At 48.1% G+C, this 22,876-nt stretch overlaps 1 protein-coding gene across 6 annotated transcripts in view; it reads right to left on the bottom strand.

Annotated features, from left to right (window-relative positions):
• Positions 1-22,876, bottom strand: part of RUSC2 (RUN and SH3 domain containing 2) — a 61,635-nt gene that overhangs the window by 10,206 nt on the left and 28,553 nt on the right. For 4 of the 6 annotated variants that reach the window (XM_027665343.1, XM_027665342.1, XM_027665341.1 and 1 more), the window contains 3 exons: positions 4,970-7,043; positions 1,909-2,694; positions 1,239-1,439 (listed from right to left, as the gene is read on the bottom strand). In XM_027665343.1, the coding sequence (XP_027521144.1) occupies positions 1,239-1,439; positions 1,909-2,694; positions 4,970-6,935 (2,953 nt within the window). In that variant the 5' untranslated portion in view covers positions 6,936-7,043. The remainder of the gene's footprint in view (positions 1-1,238; positions 1,440-1,908; positions 2,695-4,969; positions 7,044-22,876) is intronic. The other 2 variants (XM_027665345.1, XM_027665346.1) reach the window with 2 other exon arrangements.

The raw sequence follows: 22,876 nt of genomic DNA, 5'->3' as shown, positions 1-22,876 counted from the left end.
GCCAAGACAGAGGGGAGAAGGATCAGCCCAAACCTCTCACAACAAAGCCTCTTCCACATTGTCTGCTTTTCCTAGAAGCAACATGCACCAGCTGGAGTCTTCATCCCAGACTTGCTAGGACTGCAAGGCCACAGGCTTATTCCTCCCCCCGCAATGGTCTGCAATGTGCGCCTGTACAGTGGACCTCCACAGCCCACCCAACACCCAGCTCCGGCTTGATTATGGGCCCAGGGGCTCTGGAAGATGCTGGGGGGGATTCACTCTCATGGGCTGGTGCTATTGGAAACCTTGTTGCACCAGACTCTGTGCTGCCGTGTGGATGGTTCCAGCAAGCAGGGTCTAAAATGAGCACAGAGAGAATAGAATCCCTACTTGTCACACACAGGCATCCACAGGCAATAAACTACATGTTTGCTGCCTGTCTTCTAGGATGTCCTCCATTTTCAAGGAGTGACTTCTGCAGGAATTCTTCCATGTGCCTGACTTCCATCTGGTTGACTCCCTGGCTCCGTGCTAGGCATATTCCCTTGAAGGGATGGAGAAACTGTTTGGATTTGCAGAGTGAGGTGTAGGGCTTTACACCTCATTAAGGGCTGGAGAATAATTGGAAGAAGGCTCTCCCTCCCACAAACAGACCACACTGCTCTCCCCACAGGACTCTTGGAGGTTCAGCCAAAAGCAGCCTGCCCTGTCAGCCCTTCAAGCACATGTTTTGGAGGACAAGGAAGGCCTTAAAGGCAAAGCTTGGAGAAGACAGAGCCCCATCAAGCATTCCAGTGTTGTCAGCTGCCCCATGAAAGCTACAGTCCAGCACATAGCACACTTCCAGGGCTGGGGCACTGTGGTCAGGCACTGTGGGGCACACAATGAAGTCTCCAAGGGCCAAAACTCCTGTGTGAGACAGGAACTACATGCTAACCACAGACAAGGAGCACTTTCTGAGGTCTGAGCAGCTCTCGGGTCATTCACTTTTCCCTTCAATCTAGCCCAGAGTTGGACCTGACTACTCTCACCTCATGGAGAAGCAGAGAGGCTCCACAGAGATTACAGCCATCAGTGAGGCAACTTTCACCTTTTTCTCGAACCCTCCAGTCCCACGTGAGCAGATGCATCGTCCCTCCTGCTCTGAGCAGGCAGAGCAGTGATGAATCCAGGCTGAACCTGGGCCCCAAGGGATACTGAACCTGAGTCCCAAGGTCACCTCCCAAGACCCCCCCCAGTGGAAAGACGGTGCGCACCGTTCAGCTTGCAGTGGAAATGGCTGGTACTGAGAGCGCCAGGGAGCTCAAAGATGGGGTTGCCCCGGTTCAGCCGAGGCTCTTGCTGCCTCCTATCCAGGCTGCCTGCTAAGCTGGGCAGCCCCGAAACGCGATCCAGACCCAGGGGGTTCCTCCGCCTGTACTCCCGCCACTTCAGCGCTTGGGGAGAGAGGTGGTTCGCTAGGATGCCGCAGGCAGTGAGCGCCAGACAGGAGGATATGGAGAGGACACAGGAAGAGAGAAGACAAAGGAGGAGGACAGAGAAAGAGAGACAGCACATTACTCAGAAGTCCAGCAGTATTTCAGGACATTAGCACACACACATGGAGAGAGGTGGAGGCCACAGCCTGGCAGAGCAGCACAGGAGCCTGGACCCTTGTGACTGCAGGCACAGAGGGAGCAGGTTTGGGATACAAGCACCTGGCATGGGGTGCATTAAGATCAGCAGCCCACACTCCCCTCTCCAGAGACACAGTGGAGGAGTTGGGACTGGAAAAATACGTTCTTAGTGTAGGTCTTTCTGCAGCACCCAGATGCAAATTTATCCTGGGCTGTGGCTACAAGAGAGGGTGGTACTATAGGGAGCAGCCATAGCCATGGGGAGCTGGAGATGCTCCAGACTAGGAGGTTCTGGAGGATGGGTACCTACCATTGACGGGCCTTATTCCCATGCTGCTCAGGGGGCCAGAGTTGCTGCTCTCACTGCCACTTCTCCAGTGGGAATCTGCGTGGCCTCCTACTCTGCTCATGGACATGCCACTCACTGAGAGAGGCGGGAGGGACCCACTGTGGAGTCGGTATTCAGAGAGTGGTGGGCTTGGCTCCAGCGGTGCCTCCTTCTTGGGAATCATCTTGGGGTTCTCCTTTTGTCTCAGGGCATCAGCTTTGGTGGTTTTGGAGGGCTGCATGGCACTGACAGCAGGGGATGACCTCGTGGGCAGCAGGTTGGCAGAGATGGGGCAGGACCTGCTCCTGGGTGGCTGGGTGTCTTCAGCTCTCTCTGCAGGGGGCGAGGAGGAGGAGTCCACGCTTTGGAAGAAAGGCACGTTGCATCGCACAGGGGAGTAACTGCCCAGCGGGGACGGACGGGTTGTTTCGGGGGCGGACTTCTTAATGCCCCCATCGTTGCGGGAGGCAGCTCCGTCTGCCGAGCGCTGGGTCACGAGCGTGCCATGGGCCTGGCTCCCCGCCACCACCGCCTGCTCTGCCGAGCTGGCCAAGGCTGAGGACTGGGAACAGGAGATCTGTTGGCTGGAAGGCCGGTTGCTGGACAAGCTGTAGAGCTGGGAAAGGCTGGAAGCGAAATGGCTGTGCAGGGCACGTGCCTTGGGTGGCTTGCTGAAATGGTGCTGAAAAACAAAGGGCTGGATGGGCAGAGTCGTGGGGCGCTGGTCCTTGCTGTAGCGCACCACAGGCTTGCTGTCTGTGCCACCACCTTCGGGGAGAGAAAGGGGAACAAAGTGTGAGCATGGGCAGAGGGACGATCATCCTCGGCCCAGCAGACTGCAGGTTAATAGGGAATGTGCTCTCTGCTCTGGAATGAAGAGCACGAGCTAGAGGCCAGTTAAACATGTAGAGTGGTTTCAGCCTGACCTGGTTACACACATCAAGAGCTGGCAATGTAAAGATGTGTGGCCTCAAATGCAGAGCCTCCAGCTGTTGACAGCTGTCTGGAAGACTGCACCAGGAACCTGTCTGTCCTGGTAAGGTCACCAGCTTCACATCCCTTCCCAATCCTTTGCTTCCTGGACAGTTCAAAACCATGGAGTCAGGTTCCTGCCCTTGAGCAGCCTCTGCCCAAGCAGTGCCACAAAGATATGGCCCAGTGCACTGTGGTACAATCAGATTTCTTGCACCAAAGGACACTGAGAACTCGCACAGCCAAGCACAAGCATTACATGCAATAGCACTGCTGCTCTGGTCCCACATCCCAATATACTGATGCTGCTGCAAAGGCTGATTGCTTGCCCTTCTCCCTCCCTCTTCCTTCTCCTGTTACTATTCACCCTTTGGAACTTCCTTCATCCCCCGCCTCTACCAGGCCTAAGTAGGATGTTCCCAACATCCTGCTTCCAACTCGGGAAAGTGCCAGTCTGCTCCAGCAAATGATGTACTGGGATGTCCTGAGGGAGTGTGCTGGGCTTATCTCCTGTGTGTCAATTCCTTCATCTCCTGGTGATGCCACAATATCCTGAGGGACACAGCTGAAGTGTGACACACTATGCACTCAGTGCACAACACACACAACACTGGATGCACACATGGGGCTGACCGAGATCCCTGATCAGCCTTGGTGTTACCTGCTGCCTGTGGGGTGTTCCAGACCTTTCTCCCTATAGCTAACTCGTATCCCTAGCTTTTAGCAGGGCTTGCTTTCCCTCTAGTCCCTCTCAGAACCTCTAGGCTTTCAATGATGCTCTCAGCTGGAACAAGGCAAATATGCCTCTATCTCCAGCTGCAGACAGAAGTTTCTTGCACAGCAATGATGGCTCCCACACTGGGAGGCAGGCAGAAACTGCTGGGATACATTTTCCTGAGAGGTCCTGTCTGCCCCCTCCTCCCTGAGCAGTCCTTGCTACTTCCAAGCATTCCTTCTGAAAATAAGAGGGCTGCTCTCAAGCAGTCTTCTCCAAGAAGAGACCTGCCTTCTCTGCCATCCCTCACCAAACACACGTTCAATAAATAAACAGGACAATACCTAAAAACCTCTTGCTCAAAGGCCAAAACCTCTCCTACCCCTGCCATGGCAAATGAACAACTTGTTCTTATCTCCTGACAGAAATCTTCAGGACCTCTTAATGGAGACAGTCTGTTTTTTGACATGTTAGGGGCTATTTACTGCAATGGTCTGGTCAGAGCCATTTTAGATGGGCTTTTCCTGGACAGCAGGTACAAGCCCTGTCTAGGGCAGAGAGAGAGTTCTCCTGTCATGTTGGAGAAATAGCCATACCTCCAACAGGAGTGTCACACAGCTTCCTCAAAAGGACAAGTGAAACCAATATCAACGTGGAAAGCTGTAAAACTCACCTATTACAGGCTTTCCTACAGAGGTAACTGTGACAATTACTCTCCATGGGAACAAACACTACAATCCAAAGCACTGTGGAGGACATGACCAGGACATTCCAGCAGAGGCACACAGATTAGTCTCTGCAGGACTCACGCTGTAAGTCCCAGCAGAGACTGTGTGATGTCCCTGAACCTGCATGGAGAAGAGACTGCTGGCTATGCAGTCTCCACCTCTCCACCTTCTGCCCCAAGTAGCTCCAAAGAAGAAAGGCTTTTTAAAAAGTCCCTTCATCTGCTGTGAACATGACTTTGTTGAGCATCTTCACATCTCTGTCTTAGGAGTTAAGGGCAGGTGACTCTTATGGGCAAGCACAGTAAATACCTGGAAGGGAGACAACCCTTCAAGTTGCACAGACTTGAAGTGCTAATGTCATATCCTCCCTTACATGATATGAAAGGTTTGAACAAAACCTCAAGAGGCTTTAGTAATATAAGGACAAGACATCTGCACTGATATGAGTCTGAAATAAGCACAGCAAGGCTTTGCCCCAGGGTCAAATATCAGGAACCAGGCAGATCAGGAACCAAACTGCATAGGCACTGGTCTCCTACTGCCATGCAGGTTCCCCTGCAGCTCCCCTCACATCCCAAAGAGCTGCCTTTCTTTTTATTTCTCCATTCTGCCTAGTTTGGCTTCTTACCGTCTGCTCGGGCTCTAACATCTTTTTGTCCGTGGCCACCGGCAGAGCCACCCGAGAAGCTGGCATCTGCCTCCATCAGCAGGGAGAGAGAGGCTTGCTCACCTGCCCCATGCCCACTGGGGACCTTCTCACTGGAGATCGAGTCCTTGGTGGAACACAAAGCCTGGCTGTCCCCAAAAGCATGGTTCAAACAGAAGCCCTCACAGCTGCGGTTCAGGACAAAGGGCATGGGTGGAAGACTCTGGCTCCGCCGAGCTCTTTCTTCAAGGAAGGTTGGGCAATCCCGCTGAGTCTCAGGTATAGGAGAGAACTCCAAGGAGGAATCACCGCTAGACCGGAGTGGTGGGGAGGTGCCATTCTTTTTCCGTCCTTTAGCCAGCTCAGCAAAAGATGTCACTCTCTTTGGGGGAGAACTCTGGATGGGTATTGCCGGACTTTCACTCAGCTTGACTGGACAGCTCACCATGCGCTCCAAGGAGCCCAGCCTGCTGCTGGGACTCCTGTCCAGGTTCTGATCATAGCTCCTGGAGCGCTGTCGGCTTGTGTTGAGGTTCGGTGGTGACACATTGACATAGACCTGACCCTCAATCGTGTTCTGGGCGGATTCTCCCTTTGCCTCCTCTTCACTGCACTCCACATTGCCTTCCTCTTGTCTCAGGTCAGGCCTTCTAAACAGATAGTATTCTGTGGGCTGGGCTGGGCTACCCTTGGTCTGGTCTTCTGAGCAGCTAGTTATGGAAGATCCTGCAGGGCTGGGGGACGACTGGGAAGACAAGTCACATGTGACTAACTTGTAGTAATTCTGAGTAGCCACAACGAGCCGTGCTTGGCTCTGGAAGCAGGCGGTGAGATCAGAGCTCTCTGAAGTGCAAGGCTCACAGTGGAGGTGGTAGGAGTTGCAGTTAGCATCAAGGACAGGTGAGGAGGAGTGTTGGCACCCACACACCTTCCCTGAACTCTCTGGGTGATGAGACTCGCAAGACATCTTGGATTCTGTGGGCGATGAATGCAAATCCAGGTAAAAAGCTCCTGTGTCTGAGTGGCTGCAGAAGGAAGAGTCACAGGACAGGTTGGCTGAATTCAGGTTTGATTGAGATTGGCCATTCATTTTGTTATAGAGAGCGCTGAAGTTCACCAGCACGCCATCGGAGCTGTTGCAGGAAGAGTCACTTATGTAGCCCATCTGTTGGTCAATCACTTCAGACTGACTTGATGAACTGTAGCACCGACAGTGCTGGATCTCTGAGCTGGAACAGCTGCATGTCCGGCTGTGCAGGGCATCCTGATTCCTCAGGGATTCACCTGTGTTCTGGTTCCACTCCTGGTCACCACCATCGAAGGAGAAGCTGGAGGAGCTGCCACGGTGGCAGCTGCATTCATCCAGCTCCATGCGTTCTGAGGCCTGATGGCACCTGTTTGCATTGTTCCTCTTCTGGATGTCGTCACTGCTGATTTTGTCCTCTTGCCCATCCACCACACCGGACCGGCTGGCCATGTTCCAGGATTTCACAATGTGGTTGGAGTCATGGAGGTGGAAAGGGGGCAGGGCCAGCTCCTGCAGATTGAAGGGAGGTTTGCCATCGACAAGTGAGTTGTGAAGGTGGAAAGATTTTTGACCCAAGTCATCCCCAAAAATACTGAGGTCTTCACCCTCACTCAGCAGGAAAGGGTTGTGTCGCTTACTGACACCAGGGACAATGAGATCCCTTGCTTTTCCTTCTTTGTTGTCTGAGGCCTCTGCTGAGGTTTCAGAGGTCTGGAGAAAGCTGCTGTATACCAAGGAGTCAGTCTGTGAAAGGTCTCTGTCTGGAAGGGCAGAGGTCCGTGTAATGCTGAGCTCTGGCTGGCAGAAGGGGTTGGTCCTTTTGCTCACGGAGCAGCACTGTCTATCAGGGACCTGGCAATGCACCAGAGGAATGTGATGGACAATCAGCGTCTCACCAGTCAGTTTGGGTGGACTATCCATGGTGAGGAATGCTCTTCAGGGCATCAGTGAAAGCTGGTACCACCCATGAACAGGTAAGGCTGCACATGAGAGGCAGGGAGGACACTTCTCATGAGGGAATTCAGATACCTAGAGAGAGACAAAATCACAAAGGAAGTCACCTCTCAGGAAAGGCAGTGACTATTTAAAGCATCCTCGGTTTGACTGAAGATTTCATGTGTTGACAAGGATCCAACAGACAGGTCCTTGTAAGCACAAGTACCTGAGCATAAGGTCCTTCCTCAGGAAAACAAGCCATCACAACGTAAGACAATAACGTCACCCTCCCTGGAGGCTCCTGAGATGACACTTGTGATTCCACCTGACCCCTCTCAAAGTTATCTGAAGTGAGTAATTGATTTCAGTTAAGTGGCCAAAGGGCTAAACAGGTTTTGGGCCAAACAAAGACCTCACTGCAGATGGCACTGTGTGCTCACAGGAAAACAGCACAGGATCTGAAGTGAAGTACTGTACTCTGGTGAGAGCAGTCTACCTTCTTTCACAGGATTAAACATCTTTTTATCTTTTTAGGTACCTTGAACTTTCCTTCAAGAACCAAATACAGAACTGCTCTGAAAGGTCTTGCAACATCAGGGACACGCAGGTCCAGGCAGAGACAGGAAAGCAGGATCAGACTGGAACAGGAAAGCAGCAACAGCCATTCCTCTCCGAAATCCAGAAGGCCCCATGAGGTCCTGACTCTTTTAATGGTGCCAGAGGAGCATGCCAAAGTATGCAACTACTTATGTACACAAAGGCCTCTTCAGTGAAAAGGAGCAGATGACTTCAGTGGGGCCATGAGGGGCCACTGGTGATGCTTAAGTAGGTCCCATACAGCACACTGGCTTCTGCTCACTTTTTGTTGATGGTTAAGCCTCAGCTCAAACTGGTTCCTCCCATGTTCTGAGATGACTGTTTCACAGTTCTCTGCTACATTATCTGTGGTATTTATCTGCTTATCTTATTACCTGCTGCACTTCACAATAGTACGACAGTCCCAGGAGCCATACAGGCAGGGCATTAAGAGCCCCACTCCCTCTGTGTTCAGTAAATATCAGGTTCTCTTAAAGCCAGAGCAATAACAGAATGGTTTGGGCTGAAGGGACTCTAAAGATCATCCCATTACATGGCCAGGGACACCTTTCCCTAGACCAGATTGCTCAAAGTTCCATCCAACCTGGCCTTGAACACTTCTGGGGATGGGGCATCAACAAATTCTCTGGGTAACTTGTTCCAGTGCCTCACGGCAAAGAATTTCTTCCTAATACCTAACCTGAAGCCGCCATCTTTCAGTATAAAGCCTTTTCCCCTTGTCCTATCACTACCTGCTCACGTCAAAAGTCCCTCTTCATCCTTCTTGTAGATGTTCACCAGCATCTGACATGTAAGTGCAGAGGACATATTAATTTCTCCTTCCCCACCTAACCCAGAGGTCCAGCCTGCAAGTGCTTCCAGAACAGACTTGCCTTCCCTTTGATACTACGGGAAGTCCAACACAGGCAAGTGCGTGGGAGGACTAAGGCAGCAAGGAGAGGGAGAAACCAGAAAAGACATCAGTGATCCACGATGATCCTGAGAGATTAAAAAATGACCTACTGCTCTCACAGGTCCACCATTTGTTCTGAAAACCTTGGCCCAAACACCCTTGGTTAGCAATACACATCCCCTAACTCATCCAGGCATCCTCAGTGCTCACTGCACCCTGAAAACTGCATCCTGTGGTTCTGCTCTGGACTCCAGGACCTCAGGTCTGCTGGCACCACTGACCTTCAGACTCCAAAAGTGGCATTCATGTGGCCTTTGCCTACCTTATCCCAGCTTTTGTGACTATAGAGTGATAATGGATTTGGAGCAGAGTTGCAAAGGCACATGGCAGCCCACGAGGGAAACTCAGAAATGTGGGATAAGAGAAGTTAGAACAAGAGCGTAAGCAGTAAGACAGCTACACAGAAACATCAGGAACTTCAGTTCTTTCAGCTTCAAGATGTAAGAATAGCAATTATAAGACGATAAAAAAATGATCAAAAGAAGTACTTTCCTCCCACACACAGTAGTGCTTCTCACAGACACAGGATGATGCTGTCAGGAAATAAAAATACAAAGATGGAAACGGAGCTAGTGTTTACAGTAAACACCCAATAATGCAAAATTTAATGCTAACACCAGTGTCAGAGAACAGACAGGCCTTCTGGTAGATAGTACCAGAGACTTACAGGGTGGGAACACTCACCTACACATCTGCTGCTGCTGGGATGTTTCATCCAGGACTAGGCTCTGAGGAACAGAGATCTCCTGGACCACTTGGACTACATCCGACTGGACTATTTACTGTGCAACTCCAAACTCTCCCTCACCTATAGTCTCCCTAAAACCTGTATCAATCTTTACACCCCTTTTAGTGACTCCTCCGTCTTACAAGCCTTTGGTTCCTTTCCCACAGCCACTGCCACAGAGCCTGAAAGGAATGAGTCCGTGCTCTGCCCGGAGGCTGGGGGAAGATCCTTTACATCTAGGACTCCCAAGATCCCACTGTTCAAGAGCTACTGTGGGTAACAGCAGCTCCTGACCCTGAGCCTAGCGCGCACACACACATGCTGAAAGTGGTGTTTAGTGGCTGGGGCAGAGTTCATCCCCCATTTTGGACCCTGTGCTCCACTGATGGCGCAACAGGAGCTCTGAGTTTATATGAGTTTATTTTTATTTAACTCAGCAGAAGTCTACCCCATCTTCCCGCCCCTGCCTCCCCCCACATCCCAAGCATTTTGGGAAAAAAGCTGGTCCCCCAGTGTTTATCTGCTCACATGGGCCACCCCTGCCCTTGTTACTGCCCTTGTAGCTGATTGTAATGCTCAGATCACATCCCTCCATAAGGCTTTGCCGTATTTCCAGTGCTGCCACAACGCATCCATCTGAAAGGTGTTGTTTTGAGGATGGCAGCACACTTCACTGTTGAAGCACCGTGTCTCCACTGCCTCTGGAAAATGGCTACTTGGAGCCGGCTCCCAGCACCAGCACCCATCTGCTGACAAGCCCCACCGAGCAGCACACAATTCATGTCAGTGCAGAAGCTGCTGTGGGAGGACGAGGCTTGCACAGAGACACTGACATTTGACGGCAAAATGTCAGAGCTGACACGCAGCCATTTCCCAGCTGTCTCCTGAGCTCTGGCTGCAACACGCGGCTCTGCCCAGCATTTTGGTTTCGGCGGCAGCACAGGCTCCCCGGGAGGAATGTGACTCCCGGGCTGTCACAGACGCTGCAGCAGACGGATGCCCATCCTGCCTGCCCCCACGGCCTGCCCCCAGCAAGGCTCTGAGGTCCAGCATCACAGGTGGCATGCAGGTAGCTCCTGCCAGGAGACATGCTGATCGCTTCTCTAGGGATCGGCATGATGTCTTGTGCCCTAGATACTCCTTCTCTCTCCCTTCCAACACCTCTCCTCCCTTCCTCCTGACTTAGGGATGCAGGAAGGCTGATGACAGCACTGCCAGTGCAAAGATGACTCAGTTCCCAACACCAGAGCATCCTCCCTAGACCTACCACCGCTTGACTCTCCCTCTCTTATTCTGAAAGACAGTAGAAGGATCCTTCCTCTTCCTATTCAGGGTCTGCTAGGTTGGGATTGACACTGGGGAATAAAATGCAGCAAGCAGACATTTCAGATTCTGCTGGCTTTGTTCAGCTCTTTGTTCAGCTCTTCGTAAAGCCCTCACTCCTCTTTGCAACGGGAAATTTCCAGATGTGGATAGTCTATATCTGAATGCTTTTTGCCAGGTCAGTTCATTCTTCTTATCAGCAAGCCCACAGTGTGCTGAATCTTGCTCAATGCTACATGTACAACAGCAAACACAGCATCCAGCATTGATCCCTGCCTGGAAAAGCATGTCACGGCAGTGCAAGGCAGGGAGGCGTGCAGGGAGCACCACAACCCTAGATCTGTCAGTACAACAGCCATTTTATTCTCCAACAGCAAAATTCTTGCCTTCTCCATACTGACACCATCTGCTGCAACACAGGAGATGTGGGTTGTTTACTCCGTGAGCTCTTTCTTGAGGTGCTTAGGGGTTACTCAGAGAAGGTGAGGACCACACATTTCATTACCTGTGGGTGCTTCATTCCAGTCAAGATAATACAGAGCAGAAAAGATGTTTGGTGTGGAATTGCTCAGGAATGATTTGTAGCCCCACGTACATAAATATACAAAACAAAAACTCCTTAGCTACAGCAAAGCTCTAGGTAAAGAGCAGCTGAGTGCTGAGCAACAAAGGATGGTTCAGCACTGATCTGAGAGCTGCCTACCAAGTCATGTCTGCGCTTTAGAGAGGAGGCAGCATGCTGCAGGGAACAGGAGGAGCATGCAGAATCCTTCAGGCTCTGCACTTCATGCCTTTTAAGTCCTTGCTGAGCACTACAGAGAGGCTCTCAAATCCCTCTTCTGCCACACTCCAAAGACTGAGGATCTTGTGCTAATTTAAAGATGGTCCGTGCAGCTTCACGGCTTCTGGAGTACAGACTCCTGCCTCTGCAACACTACTGAGAAGATGCAGAAGCCACCAGAGCTGGCTCTGAAGTGGTTCCATTAGAGGGGGTTGGTGTAAGCACTAGCATTGCCTCCAGGGGCTGATGAGTTAGGTGTGGCAGCATACATCTTCAGGAACCCTGCTACCTCTTAAGGCTCCAACCATGATTTTGGAGTTCTGCTGCTGAATGTTTAACATCCCTCTCTGCTCAGTGCTGTCTGCTGCTGGGTGACAGGGTTGAACACACAGGGACACAGCTTTCCTCATAAAATGTAAATATTGGAGGAGGTATGCAGAGATACAACAAATAAATGTGATTTAAATGTAAAAAGACTGCACACAGAGCACAGAGGACGAAGAGGCAGGAGTAAGATCATCAGAACTGTCAGCTGGAGGCAATGCTGGCTTTTTGGAGAATGGCTTTTCTGAACAGATTACTGTTTCTATGAAATTAGTCACTTCATCTATGAAATTGAATGTCCAAAGGAAATCTCTAACTGCAAGGGTTCTTGCTGCCTCTTTCTGTATGGCTGTGGTTTCACTGTCATCAGCATCTTCCTCAGACAGACCAAGATTCATCATGTCACACAAGGGTAAAAGACAGAAAAACAGGGTTAAAAGCTGTGCATTCAGTTTCATAGAAGAAGCAGAAAAAAACCTATTGTATTGGAGCTGCTTGTTCTGAGAGCTGTTCCATGTGAATCCTTGACTCCTACAGCACATTTGCATCAACATGCCTGAAGAAACCACACAGCCCTACAAAACAACCACCGGCAGAAATGCTGCAAAAAGCAACGGTGTGATTTTGCAAACAAGGGCACAATACAGACATCTCCTCTTTGCTCCACAGGAAGAGATATATTCAGCTTACTCCCTGTATGTCTAACTCCAGGCAAAAGGGCCAGGAGATTAATCCAGACTGAAAGCCACTCTTCAGACAGCATGGGGGGATCTCAGGGCTCACTGTACCCAGCACCAGTACTGCAGTTTGTCCCTGCACCAGCTCTGCCACTCCAAAAGCTGCCAGAAAGTACTGAATGGTCTTAAAGAAAATCCTATCAGGAAACTTTCAGGAAACTGGAGGCCATTCAGATAGCAGCATCAGAGAAGAGGATGGGGTGAGTGGCAAAGGATGAAGCAGCCTGGGGATGGATCTGAACCATGAGGGTGAGCAAGCAGAGGGTGGAGCCAAGGAAACCTGTAAATTCTTGTAGGGTGGTACTAATTAGTGGTATTTGTTTGGACATTGTTTATTTCTTGCCAGCTAATACATCATCTGTCAAATTCACACCTTCATTAAACTCCTTATTAAATCATCCAGTGTGTTTAATGAAAGAAAAGGTGTAAAAGGAAATACTAGTTCTTTGACTCATCCTAAACCTCCAGCTCTCCTTCCCGGCCTCGGGAAACAGGGAGCATAGTGAGGGTAGTCTGCATGGTCCCAGAGTGAACACTGCAGAACTTGATGTTTAAAGGAGGCTGCAGCAACACAAAAACACTAAATACTAAATTTCTGACTCAGCTCAGGCTGGTTCCTTTCATGGTGCTGAGCAGTGATTCCTAAAAGGACCGCTTCCCTCTTCTTTCCACAAAGAGGTGCTGCCTTGGCCAGGGTTTTTTCCAGTGGTTTCCAGGACAGTCTGACTAAGCCCATGATTAATGTATCATTACATCTCAGAACCATATAGGATTATGATGTGTTCCAAATGGAAACTGCAGCATGTGACAGTCAGTCACAGCCCCTGAGCTCTTGACAGCAAGAAGCTGCACAGGTCAGGGATGAGGGACTCACCAGCAGAGATGAAAATAAGCAATAGGTGCAGTTTATGTATTCCTGACAATGACACAACCAGCATAAGGCAGGTACTGCCTCCCAGTTAGAGGAAAAGATGGCCCAGCTGCTCTGTGCATTTAGAGTTATACAAGACACCAGAAATAGCTCAAGCAGCAGATCTATACCAGCTATCACAGGAGCCAGGACAGTGACCGAACCAGTTTCTCCCATTTCTGTGCTCCCTTGCTCCGTGACTCATCATCTGGCATGTGGCACTCAGTAAGAGCCATTTACAGGGCATGACTCACAGCATCCACTGAGGTGATCTGGGATGGAACCTGCTCCTCCTCCTCCTCCCCACCAGCCACTCTGTCCCAGCCCCCACCACATATGCTCCTAATTACTTTATGCAAATCCACAGAGAAGAAAAAGACTCTGATGTTTCTAGCTGTTCATATCACCCAGAAATTGCTGCTGAATTAAACTGCAGACACAGTAAATCCTTTCTTATCACAGACACTCTAGTAGCAGCAGCAGCAGGAGGAGGGGCCACACTTGTATAGCACCTTTCTGCCTGAGCACTCTGAAAGCTTACTGAAGATCTTACAAGAGCAGAAATCACACAATTCCATTTTGGAAAATAGATCTGCCCGGGTGCTGGGGCCTGGCTGTTGCAGGGTCACCAGAGCACTCAAGAACCTGCACAGAAAGAAAAAATTCCTATAAGCATATGAAATTGCTGAGCACAATCAGTATTTGAGGATGCCAAGATTAACTCTTACCTAGCTGCACATCTTTGGCCAAGGCTTAGTGATCCTGGCTTAGTGGGTGGCTTCCCTGTTCCAGGGCAAGGGAGTTGGAACTACATGATCTTTGAGATCCCTTTCAACCCAAGCCATTGTATGATTCTGTGAATTGTGGCAAAGCAGGACTGTCAGCTGGCTGCCACATGAACGTGCTCCTTTTACAGATCTCCCCAACTGAGGACCCCAGGAACCAGCAGCTGCAGCTGAACAGTGACAAAACCACAGCCAGCAGCTGTAGGTGAACCTGAGTCAAAGTCAGCAGAAGTGTAGCTTCAGCAGAAGTGAAGCCACCAGCTTCTATACCTGGGATCCATGACCTCAAAACACTCCACCACAACAGCCACAGGATGCAGGGAATGGGGTATTTGGCTGAAGGAGTCAGACATCAAACTCAGCTCAGCTTCAGGAATCAAAGCTGGCTCTCTGACCAGTGCCTGCAGGCGGACAGGATGGCAAAACTGCCCCACGAGTCTGTCATATGTTCACATGCAAAGGTGAAAAGTGCAGCTGTTCTTGCTCAGGTGTGCGCTGCAAGGGTGAAGCCTCCTGAGATGACATCAAGAGATGGAGAGGGTACAGATGTTTCATATACATGGAAATGTTCTCAACAGCACTGGAGACTTCAGGACTTGCTAGGGATCTGTAGCATCCCTATAATTACTATACTGTGGAAAGACCTCTTAAAGAGAGGTCACAAATTACTTCCACTGAATTTTCTTCCCTAACATTTACTGGAATCTGACTTCAGGAAACTTAAGTGTTGCCCAGACCATGGCAAAGGAGATGATCTGCTTATCCAAAGCTTATGGAAGGATAATTGCAGAAGCAAGTTTAATCTGCACAAAAAAAAGCACAAGGACAGCTCTACCTCAAGTAGTCCTAGATCCCTTACCATGTCCATGAGTTGGGGAAAAGAGAGGAGCTAAGTCCTAAAATGGACGAAGATGGTTTGCCTTCACAGTGAATAAGATCTCGCTGCACTACTGGCCAGCACACCCATACAGGCTCCAGCCAGTCCACAGCGGCATTTCTTCCCTATTGCTTCTTCTCCATGGGGACTAAAACTGGCATTGCATTTCTGTCCAGACCATGTGTTGCAGGAACCAAAGCTGCAGAACAATCCTGCCTCCCTGCAAGGCAAAAGCATCAGTGACCACCTGAGAAAGCCTCACAAATAAGGAACTCAGTCTTAAGACAATTCAGTTAAAGAGTCTGCAAAATGATGTTTATTGTCTGTTCAGCCCAGAGCACCACATATGTAGGAATCACTCACTATCAAGTGAAAACCAAATATTTCTGGGATGGTAGATTACAAAAGTACATCCTTATGCAGCAACATAGGAGAAGCACAACAGGCAGCAGAGGTGGCTATGGGAGAGTGAAGTAAAACCACAGCCAGGCCAAGTTCTTGAAATAAAAGTATCACCCCTCAGGCCACTATAAATAAAGCAGCTAGAGATGCCAAAAAACTCCAGCAGGATTATTTTCAGACTGGAACTCAGGAGTGGTTTGCTACGACGACTAGGTAACCACGCCCCAGTGAATAGGAGAAGCAATGAAGGTATGGCATTACCTAGGAGTGATGGACATCAGTTCTGCCAGGCAACCAGACTGCCTGCATCTGCAGAGCTGTATTAAATGATGCAATCCTACACAGAATTTAATACACACTGCATGCAAACAAAGCAGGAGCTCTGAAATCAGGCACAAACAGAACACATCCCAGCAGCAGCCTGGTTTTACTAGATGTTCCTCTTCACAGTGCACATCTAAATGTTTTTTTAATCAGCAGCTGTGTCCAACAGCTGACTCCTGCTAAGACTGCGGGAGACTTTAACCCTTCCTAACCTGAGGTTGTTCTACCAAGACCAGAAGCAATAGCTGGATACACAGGAAGACATCTTCTGTGTCTCCATTGCAGAAAGCAATTCAACGGTCTGGAGGCTCAGAACTCCCGGATTTGGGAATGATAGCATTGTAGAAAGCAAAAAGGCTGAGTATCAGTCCAAAAAAGGCAGCATCTGACGAGTTTAGTGCATGGAATTTATCCTGCCTTCTGAAGGACATCAGGACCACATATAGTTATATATTAATACATAAATATATATAATAATAACACTGATACCCAACTGCTTTTAGACCACAGGCTGCATGTTGCAATCCCTTGAAGGTAGCTGAAGGAAGAGATCCTGTAGCACACAGATTTGAAAATGGAAATTGCCTGATTGCTGTTAAGACTGTGCATTTTTTGACCCTTTTTTGGCCATGTCCCTGAACAAACAGGTCCTCTGCAATCTTGTCTGGATATCACTTCAGCAGAGTTCAGTGTGGGTAAAATGAAAAAAGGAAAAATGATTCGCAGGAAGATGAGACAAGAAGTGCCTGATGTGGGAAAAGAATCCTTGGACCATAGTCAGACTGCCCAATAACAAGCACTCTCCTTCATATGGGAATTGTTTACATTGCAAAGAAGGACACTACACAACCATCTCTCAGAATATATATTTTTTTTAATTCCTGCAAATTTTAGGGCTTGTAACTTCCTGAACTAGTGCACTCCACACCAAATTACATGCCACAATAGTAGTTATCTGTCAGTCTTTTTGAACATAAGGGTATTAAACTTCATTGCTTGCCCTTGGGGTAGGGCAGGGAGAGGATCATATTTCCTACTCCAACCTTTGCCAACCCTTGGTCCCAAGATTTTCATTCTGCTCAAGTACAAGAGTATTCTCAGATCCTCGGTCTAGTTACCAACCTCTCTCCAAGTGTCCTCCTGATGTGTGGGTGTGTTTGTATGTTTGCATGGCTAGCGGCAAGGCAGAACTCAAGAGGATCTGGATGAAACCACAGCCTCAGTTTATGTAACAGAATATTTTCCAGGCAACAGAACTAACAAAAGGCAAGCCAGAACCTTAATAAAATACTTATGAATCAGACCAGACACTCCTAATGATTACACATACTTCTCTTCTGAGAGGGAAATGTATCCCTTGTAGGGGCTGGCAACCCAGACCAAACTCAGTTTGTAAAGTTCTATTCAGGACAGTTTATTTTAGGATATCACTCCACAAGACAGCTCATGTGCTAATTAGACTTGGAATGACTAGGTTCAACAGAGCATTAAGGGTCTAACTAAATCTGATAACCCTGGATTAACCAAGGACTTCTGCTGAGGATGTTGGGCTGCAGAGTATGCACAGACCTATTCACTGTGAAAAAAAGGAGGGCAAATAGGGATGATCCTTGATTCTGTACTAGAAGAGTAGTCACAGTTCCAAGAGACCAACCAAGTCTACTGGAGGGATGACCAGGTTGGATGGGGCTTTGAGCAACCTGGTCTGGTGGAAGGTATCCATGTCTGTGTCCATGGCAGGGGGACTGGAACGTAAAGGTCCTTTCCAGGCCAAACCATCCTACGATTCTATGAGCAGTCTGCTTTTAATCACTTCAAGGGTGTTTGAGAGGACTGAGGAGACACCTTCACACTGCAGGCTCCCAGATCTTCACAGCTAGGACACACTCACATTTGGACATCATCTTTCTTGAAGCTATTCTATCCTTTCAGTACCAGAAGTATCAGAAAAAACAAGCAGCTGAAACAAGTGGTAAAGAACCACTTGACTTTCCTAAGGCCTAGCACTGAGATGGGCCTCAACAAAACCACAAGGTTTTAAAACTCTGCGACTTCTGAACATGAACTATAAATACACTGGGAAGTCTTATTCACAAAAATGCCAAGCCATTTGGGAATACTGCTGGGCTTTGAAGTTTGAAAGCAAGATTCATGGACTAATTAATCACAGTATGTGAAAATTATTCATATTATCAGTTTCAAATGATCCTCTTTAATTTCCTGGAGTAATTCCATGTTACAATCAGGGCACCTCATAAATCGTTATTGTTTTTCTCTACATCATTCATTATTTCATACCATGAACCCTACAGTTTCCCATTTATCTCAAGTAACTCCCATTTCTTCAGTCTCCCCTCTTAGGAGAGTTTTCCAGGTCCTTGTGCAGTTTCCTGGGAAGTTCCTCAATTCTCCCCAACTGCTCATTCATGCTTCTGAGCTGGGGTGACTAATTGCACACAGTTTCCCAAGTGACAGTGGGATGGGCCCTGCTTTCTATATCAACATTAGAAGCCTCTGTGCCATAATCTTCCATTTCATTTGTTATGTACCTTAATGTTCATACGCACATGCTCACTAGGTGAAGACCGTTATGACCAGGGTGACAACCAACTACTTTTAGCATTTTAAAGACATCAGTTTAATGAACTGGAATCAATTTAATCAGTTTGATGATCTGGAACCTGAGAAAATATACTTTTGTGACTATCTTCTCTAATGTACACTTATGTAACTTAGTCTCAAGCTAAAAAAATTCAAGATTTACAACAAGACTAGTCTAGAAGAAACCAGGGGATTTTCTTACATATCCACTCTCTGAGAAAAAGAGTTTCTTGACCCTGTCTATGTACTGTGGTTTTGGGGGGTTTGCTCTCTTAAGTTGCACAAATTCTTGGTGTAGGTTTGTCAGAGAGGTTTTCCATGTCCCCATGCAACTTCTCTTTGAGGTCTCCCAAGAGACAAGAGGGTCCTCAAAGTCTTACTAATATCTGGGTTGAAGGATATATTAACGTGGTGAATTTTCCTCATTAAATCAGTGAGGTCTGGTGGCTTGCACCCTTGAAAGAAGATTCCCCTTTCATTCTGATGGGCAGGCCAAGAGGTTATTGTGGTTCTTCTTTTCAACTTCAACTTGTGTCAAGGGGAAAGCAGACAACAAGGCACTGGACCAAAGTGCTTTGGCTGTTGAACGTGCTCTGGTACAGATGGGAATCACTCTCCAGTGCCTCTGCGACAAACGCAAACTCATTGTTTCAGTTTTGGGTGTTTCTCTACCCTGAGGTACCAAATCTTGTCAGCAGCACAAAGCCTGGGAGACATCAGGGTTACAGACATGGAAATATTCTGTGGGGTCTCTGAAGCTTCTGCAAAGTCACCAAGAGAAGTACAGATAACAGAAACCTCAGTGGACCAGCATTGACTCTCAAGTGTCTCAACGAGCTATAAACCATGAACTGAATGACGTGTGGCTGGACCACTGCCACCTTTGTGCATTAACCACCCTCCTGCCATTGCTTGTCAATGCCAAGACATCTCTGTTTTCTTGCAGTTTCTGCTCTCCTCCTCTTTCATTGTGCCACGGACTGGCTAGCCCTACTGCCGAAGATGTCTGTGGTCCCCCTGAGCCCCACACTGCCTCACCTTTCCTCTGACCCAGTCTTCCCTCGAAAACAGCCACTCTGAGAAGCACATGGGAATAAACAGGTTGTCAGGCTTACTGTAATAAGCAGTCACCACCTTCAGAGTGCTTTATAAATACAGTAATTATAAATAGCAAGTGCCTGCGGAAATGAAAATGAGGGATATGACAAGGAGTTGAAGGCAGGAGGAGACATCTGGGTAGGAATGATGCTCTCCTCAATGCCATTTCAAGCACTATGACCTGCAGCTGGAGGACAAGTCTCAGCAGTAGGTTAAGTCAGATGCCACGGGCTGTGGGCAAGTGAGAACAGTGTGTTGCTAGTAGAAAATGGAGAAGTGCATATGCATGTGGAAACGCTCTTACTGATTTTCTCAAGAGTCAAGCTACAATCACTGCTCCTGGTAAGCCACATTTAGGCAAGAAACCCCTTGGAAGACACTACAACAACTACCATACTAGCAAGTGGTGAAGGAGAGGTCAACCAGAGTCAGCCAAACCCCAGGTCACTCCAGGTACCAATCATCAGAATGAAACAGGCAAAGCCAAGGAAGAGACATTGAGTGAGTCAATGGGATCTCAGGACCAGAGATATGAATTATTTACTTCTCCCACTGATGTGGGCTTATCATTCCGCCACTTGAGTTACTGGACTGGGTGGGGCTACAGGAAAAATCCTGTGTCAGCAGACACATGTAATGAACCTCATCGCTAAAACCAGAAAACTGCACCAGCTCAATGATCAGACAGGTCATCCTCCCTGCTTAGAAGGACACCTGTGAGTACAGCTATGCTATCTGAGCTGACACAGAAGACACATGACGATGGAGCCTGAGGCACACATCCCTGCTCTTCACCATGGGAACCCCCAGGATGGACCAAAAGAAGGCAGCCCGCTAACCAATTCAGGTGAGTTGGACCTATAGGTAAAGGAGACTAACCATGCAGCTGTTCCTGCATCGATGCAGGCAGAGCAGAACGGAGAAGATCTGCCCACTGAAAGCATTTAGGTCATGCTCTTCCAGAAACAATGGCAACTGGTGTGAGTTTATAAAGAATAAGGTGCAGTTCTGGAGTTAAACTGATGAGATTAGTACAACTGCATAGGGAGCAAGGACTCTAGTCTGAGGTTAACAGTGGGTCCGAGGCAAGTTATCAGGTGAAAACCTCCTGTGTATTTGCCAAGGTCTTCCATACAGGCTTTAATTTAGTATTTAATTTTTTTCCCTGTAACTCACAGAGCAGAAAAAACCCTCCTGCCAGAAGGAATTGCTGGATCTCAACACTGAGATATCTGCGCCACTGTCCCCAAAAGCACAACAATAGGGCAGTGACATGTTGTGCGGGAGCAAAGAGAGGTAGTTTGGTGGTTGAGCCAACAGTCAGCAGTATTGCTGGTATCGCTCAAATATTTCTTATTTATCACTCACAGGTACTGCCAGTCCCATACCATCAGCACTGCACAAAGACCAGCACATGGTCTCTCTCCCAAGAGTCCAATCTCAGAGGCTGAGCCTGAGCCAGGAGCTGCCATCACCTACATTATGGCCACTCACCCACATTACACTCTGCCTTCCGCCTCCCTCCCATTTACAGCAGTTAACGACCATAGTGGGTTTTGTTTGGGTTTTTTTCCCCCTTATTTGCTGATATAGCCACCAGCAGACTTGCCCAGTAAAAAATATTTGAATGTGTCTGATGGATAGAAAAAAACCAATGCCTACATGACCCTGAAGCTGCAACACAACTGTGGTGGGGGAGGAAGAGCTTGTGGACAAGCCCACTTTTATGTTCATCTTAACAGGTATGTCCCTGCTTTGACCCACTTCTTTCAGAAAATGAATAATAAAATCATTTTCATCAAGAGAGAAAACTGGAGCAGAATCAGGGACCAGAGGTATTTTGACAGTCTATTTCTTTCTCTTTGGAGAGTAACCAACTTTCAGATGAGTGTGAGGGCGTGCAGGGAACCTGCTCAGCAGATAACACAGCAAATCCCTGCTAAAGCTGGTTACCAACACAGCTGTCATTGATCATTGCTGTGGATTTCACCCCCTGCCAGCCAAGCTCCCTCAGCTTCCTCAAGCCTTATCTTGGCAGCCTTTCGCACAGCTCTGGAATGGGGTGGGCTTCTGTCTCTTTTGGACTTATGGACTGAACAGCCAGAACCACAAAGTCTTGCTACTGAGTACTGTCCTGTGACTCCATAGCTGACAGGGAGGTACCTCCACCTCTGATCCGCCACCTCTCACCACCCACACAGGTCTCCACATCTCTTACTTTGGATTTGCTTTTCTTGTGTTCAATCATCAGAACTGTGCCTACTGAGATGAGTTTTTCACACAGCATCCAAAATAGAGAAGTGGCTTTGGATTGAGTATCTCAAGCTGACCCAGTTTATACTAAACAGAATGGTAAAAAGCAAACAGATCTGTAACGAAACCTTTTTAATTTTTAAAGAGTTGATCTTGGGCGTGTCAGGGAAAACAATTATAATGCCAACAAGAACAAAGAGCTTGCAGAAGTACTGCAGAAAAGACTTTGAATGCACCTCATAAGTAAAAAAAAAAATAATCTGGATTCACCAAGAAAGGTGAAGAGATTAGAATAGAAAGTCTCCTGACCAACCTCAATGAGTAATCACACCCAGAAAGATATTACAGGTAAGTAAAACAGCGTTTCTGGTGCTGTTTTGGCATGAAGAAGAATATTGAAGCTGCAGCAATGGCAGGTTAGATAATACAGGTTAAAGAAGGTGCAGAAAATGGAAATGAGCTTTTGAGTGGAAACAGTTCAAGAAGATGAATGCGCTCAAGTCAGAAGGACAAGATATTCTTGATCCCAGAACAATGAAAGAATAGTTGCATGATCACAGCTGGCAACAGGGCTTTTGATAAAAATACCCATTAGAAGAGAGAGAAAGGAGGTGAAAGTACGAGGCTGAAAAATATTAAAGATGAAGTCTGTAGCTGTTCTGCAAGGGCAAGGAAAGTGACCCATGTCAGATTTATCAACCTGCCCCTAGTATTATATAAGGCTTTCTGAAAACACTGGAAAATAAAAATAAGACTGGGAAATAAATTAAAAACAGGGTAGAGCAAAACAAGAGGTTGCAAAAGGCAGACTACTGTGTGGCTATCATACCAGAGTAAGATCTTGACTCAAAAGTAACATGAGACTGGAAATAAATGAAGATATTTGGGACAGAGAATTTGTTCTTTGTTTACTCGCACAGCCTCAGACATCTGAGAAGTGGTAATGGAGCCATGGGCAGGCCATTCCTGAGTTCATAGCATGCTCTCCTGGGCCACCTGCACTTTCTGCAATGCAGGTCCAGGTCTTTTGTATCCAGCTGCACCTTATCTCCATCACCTGCATTGATGCAGTGAGGAAGACACACAGCAGCAACTGTATGTCTTTCCTGTGAATCATTTCAGTCAGCTCCAGTCACAGAAGCTCTTGGACAACTTTTAAGCATCTCAAGGCAGAGATTATCTGTGTACTCTCACTGCTTAACATATGTTCTTGTAAGAGTGGTACCTACTGGAGA

Source organism: Corapipo altera, unplaced genomic scaffold, assembly GCF_003945725.1.
Source record: "Corapipo altera isolate COAL_440 unplaced genomic scaffold, ASM394572v1 61045, whole genome shotgun sequence".
Classification (NCBI taxonomy): domain Eukaryota; kingdom Metazoa; phylum Chordata; class Aves; order Passeriformes; family Pipridae; genus Corapipo; species Corapipo altera.
Note: the sequence above shows the minus strand (reverse complement) of the source record. Positions and strands in the feature narration are given on the sequence as shown.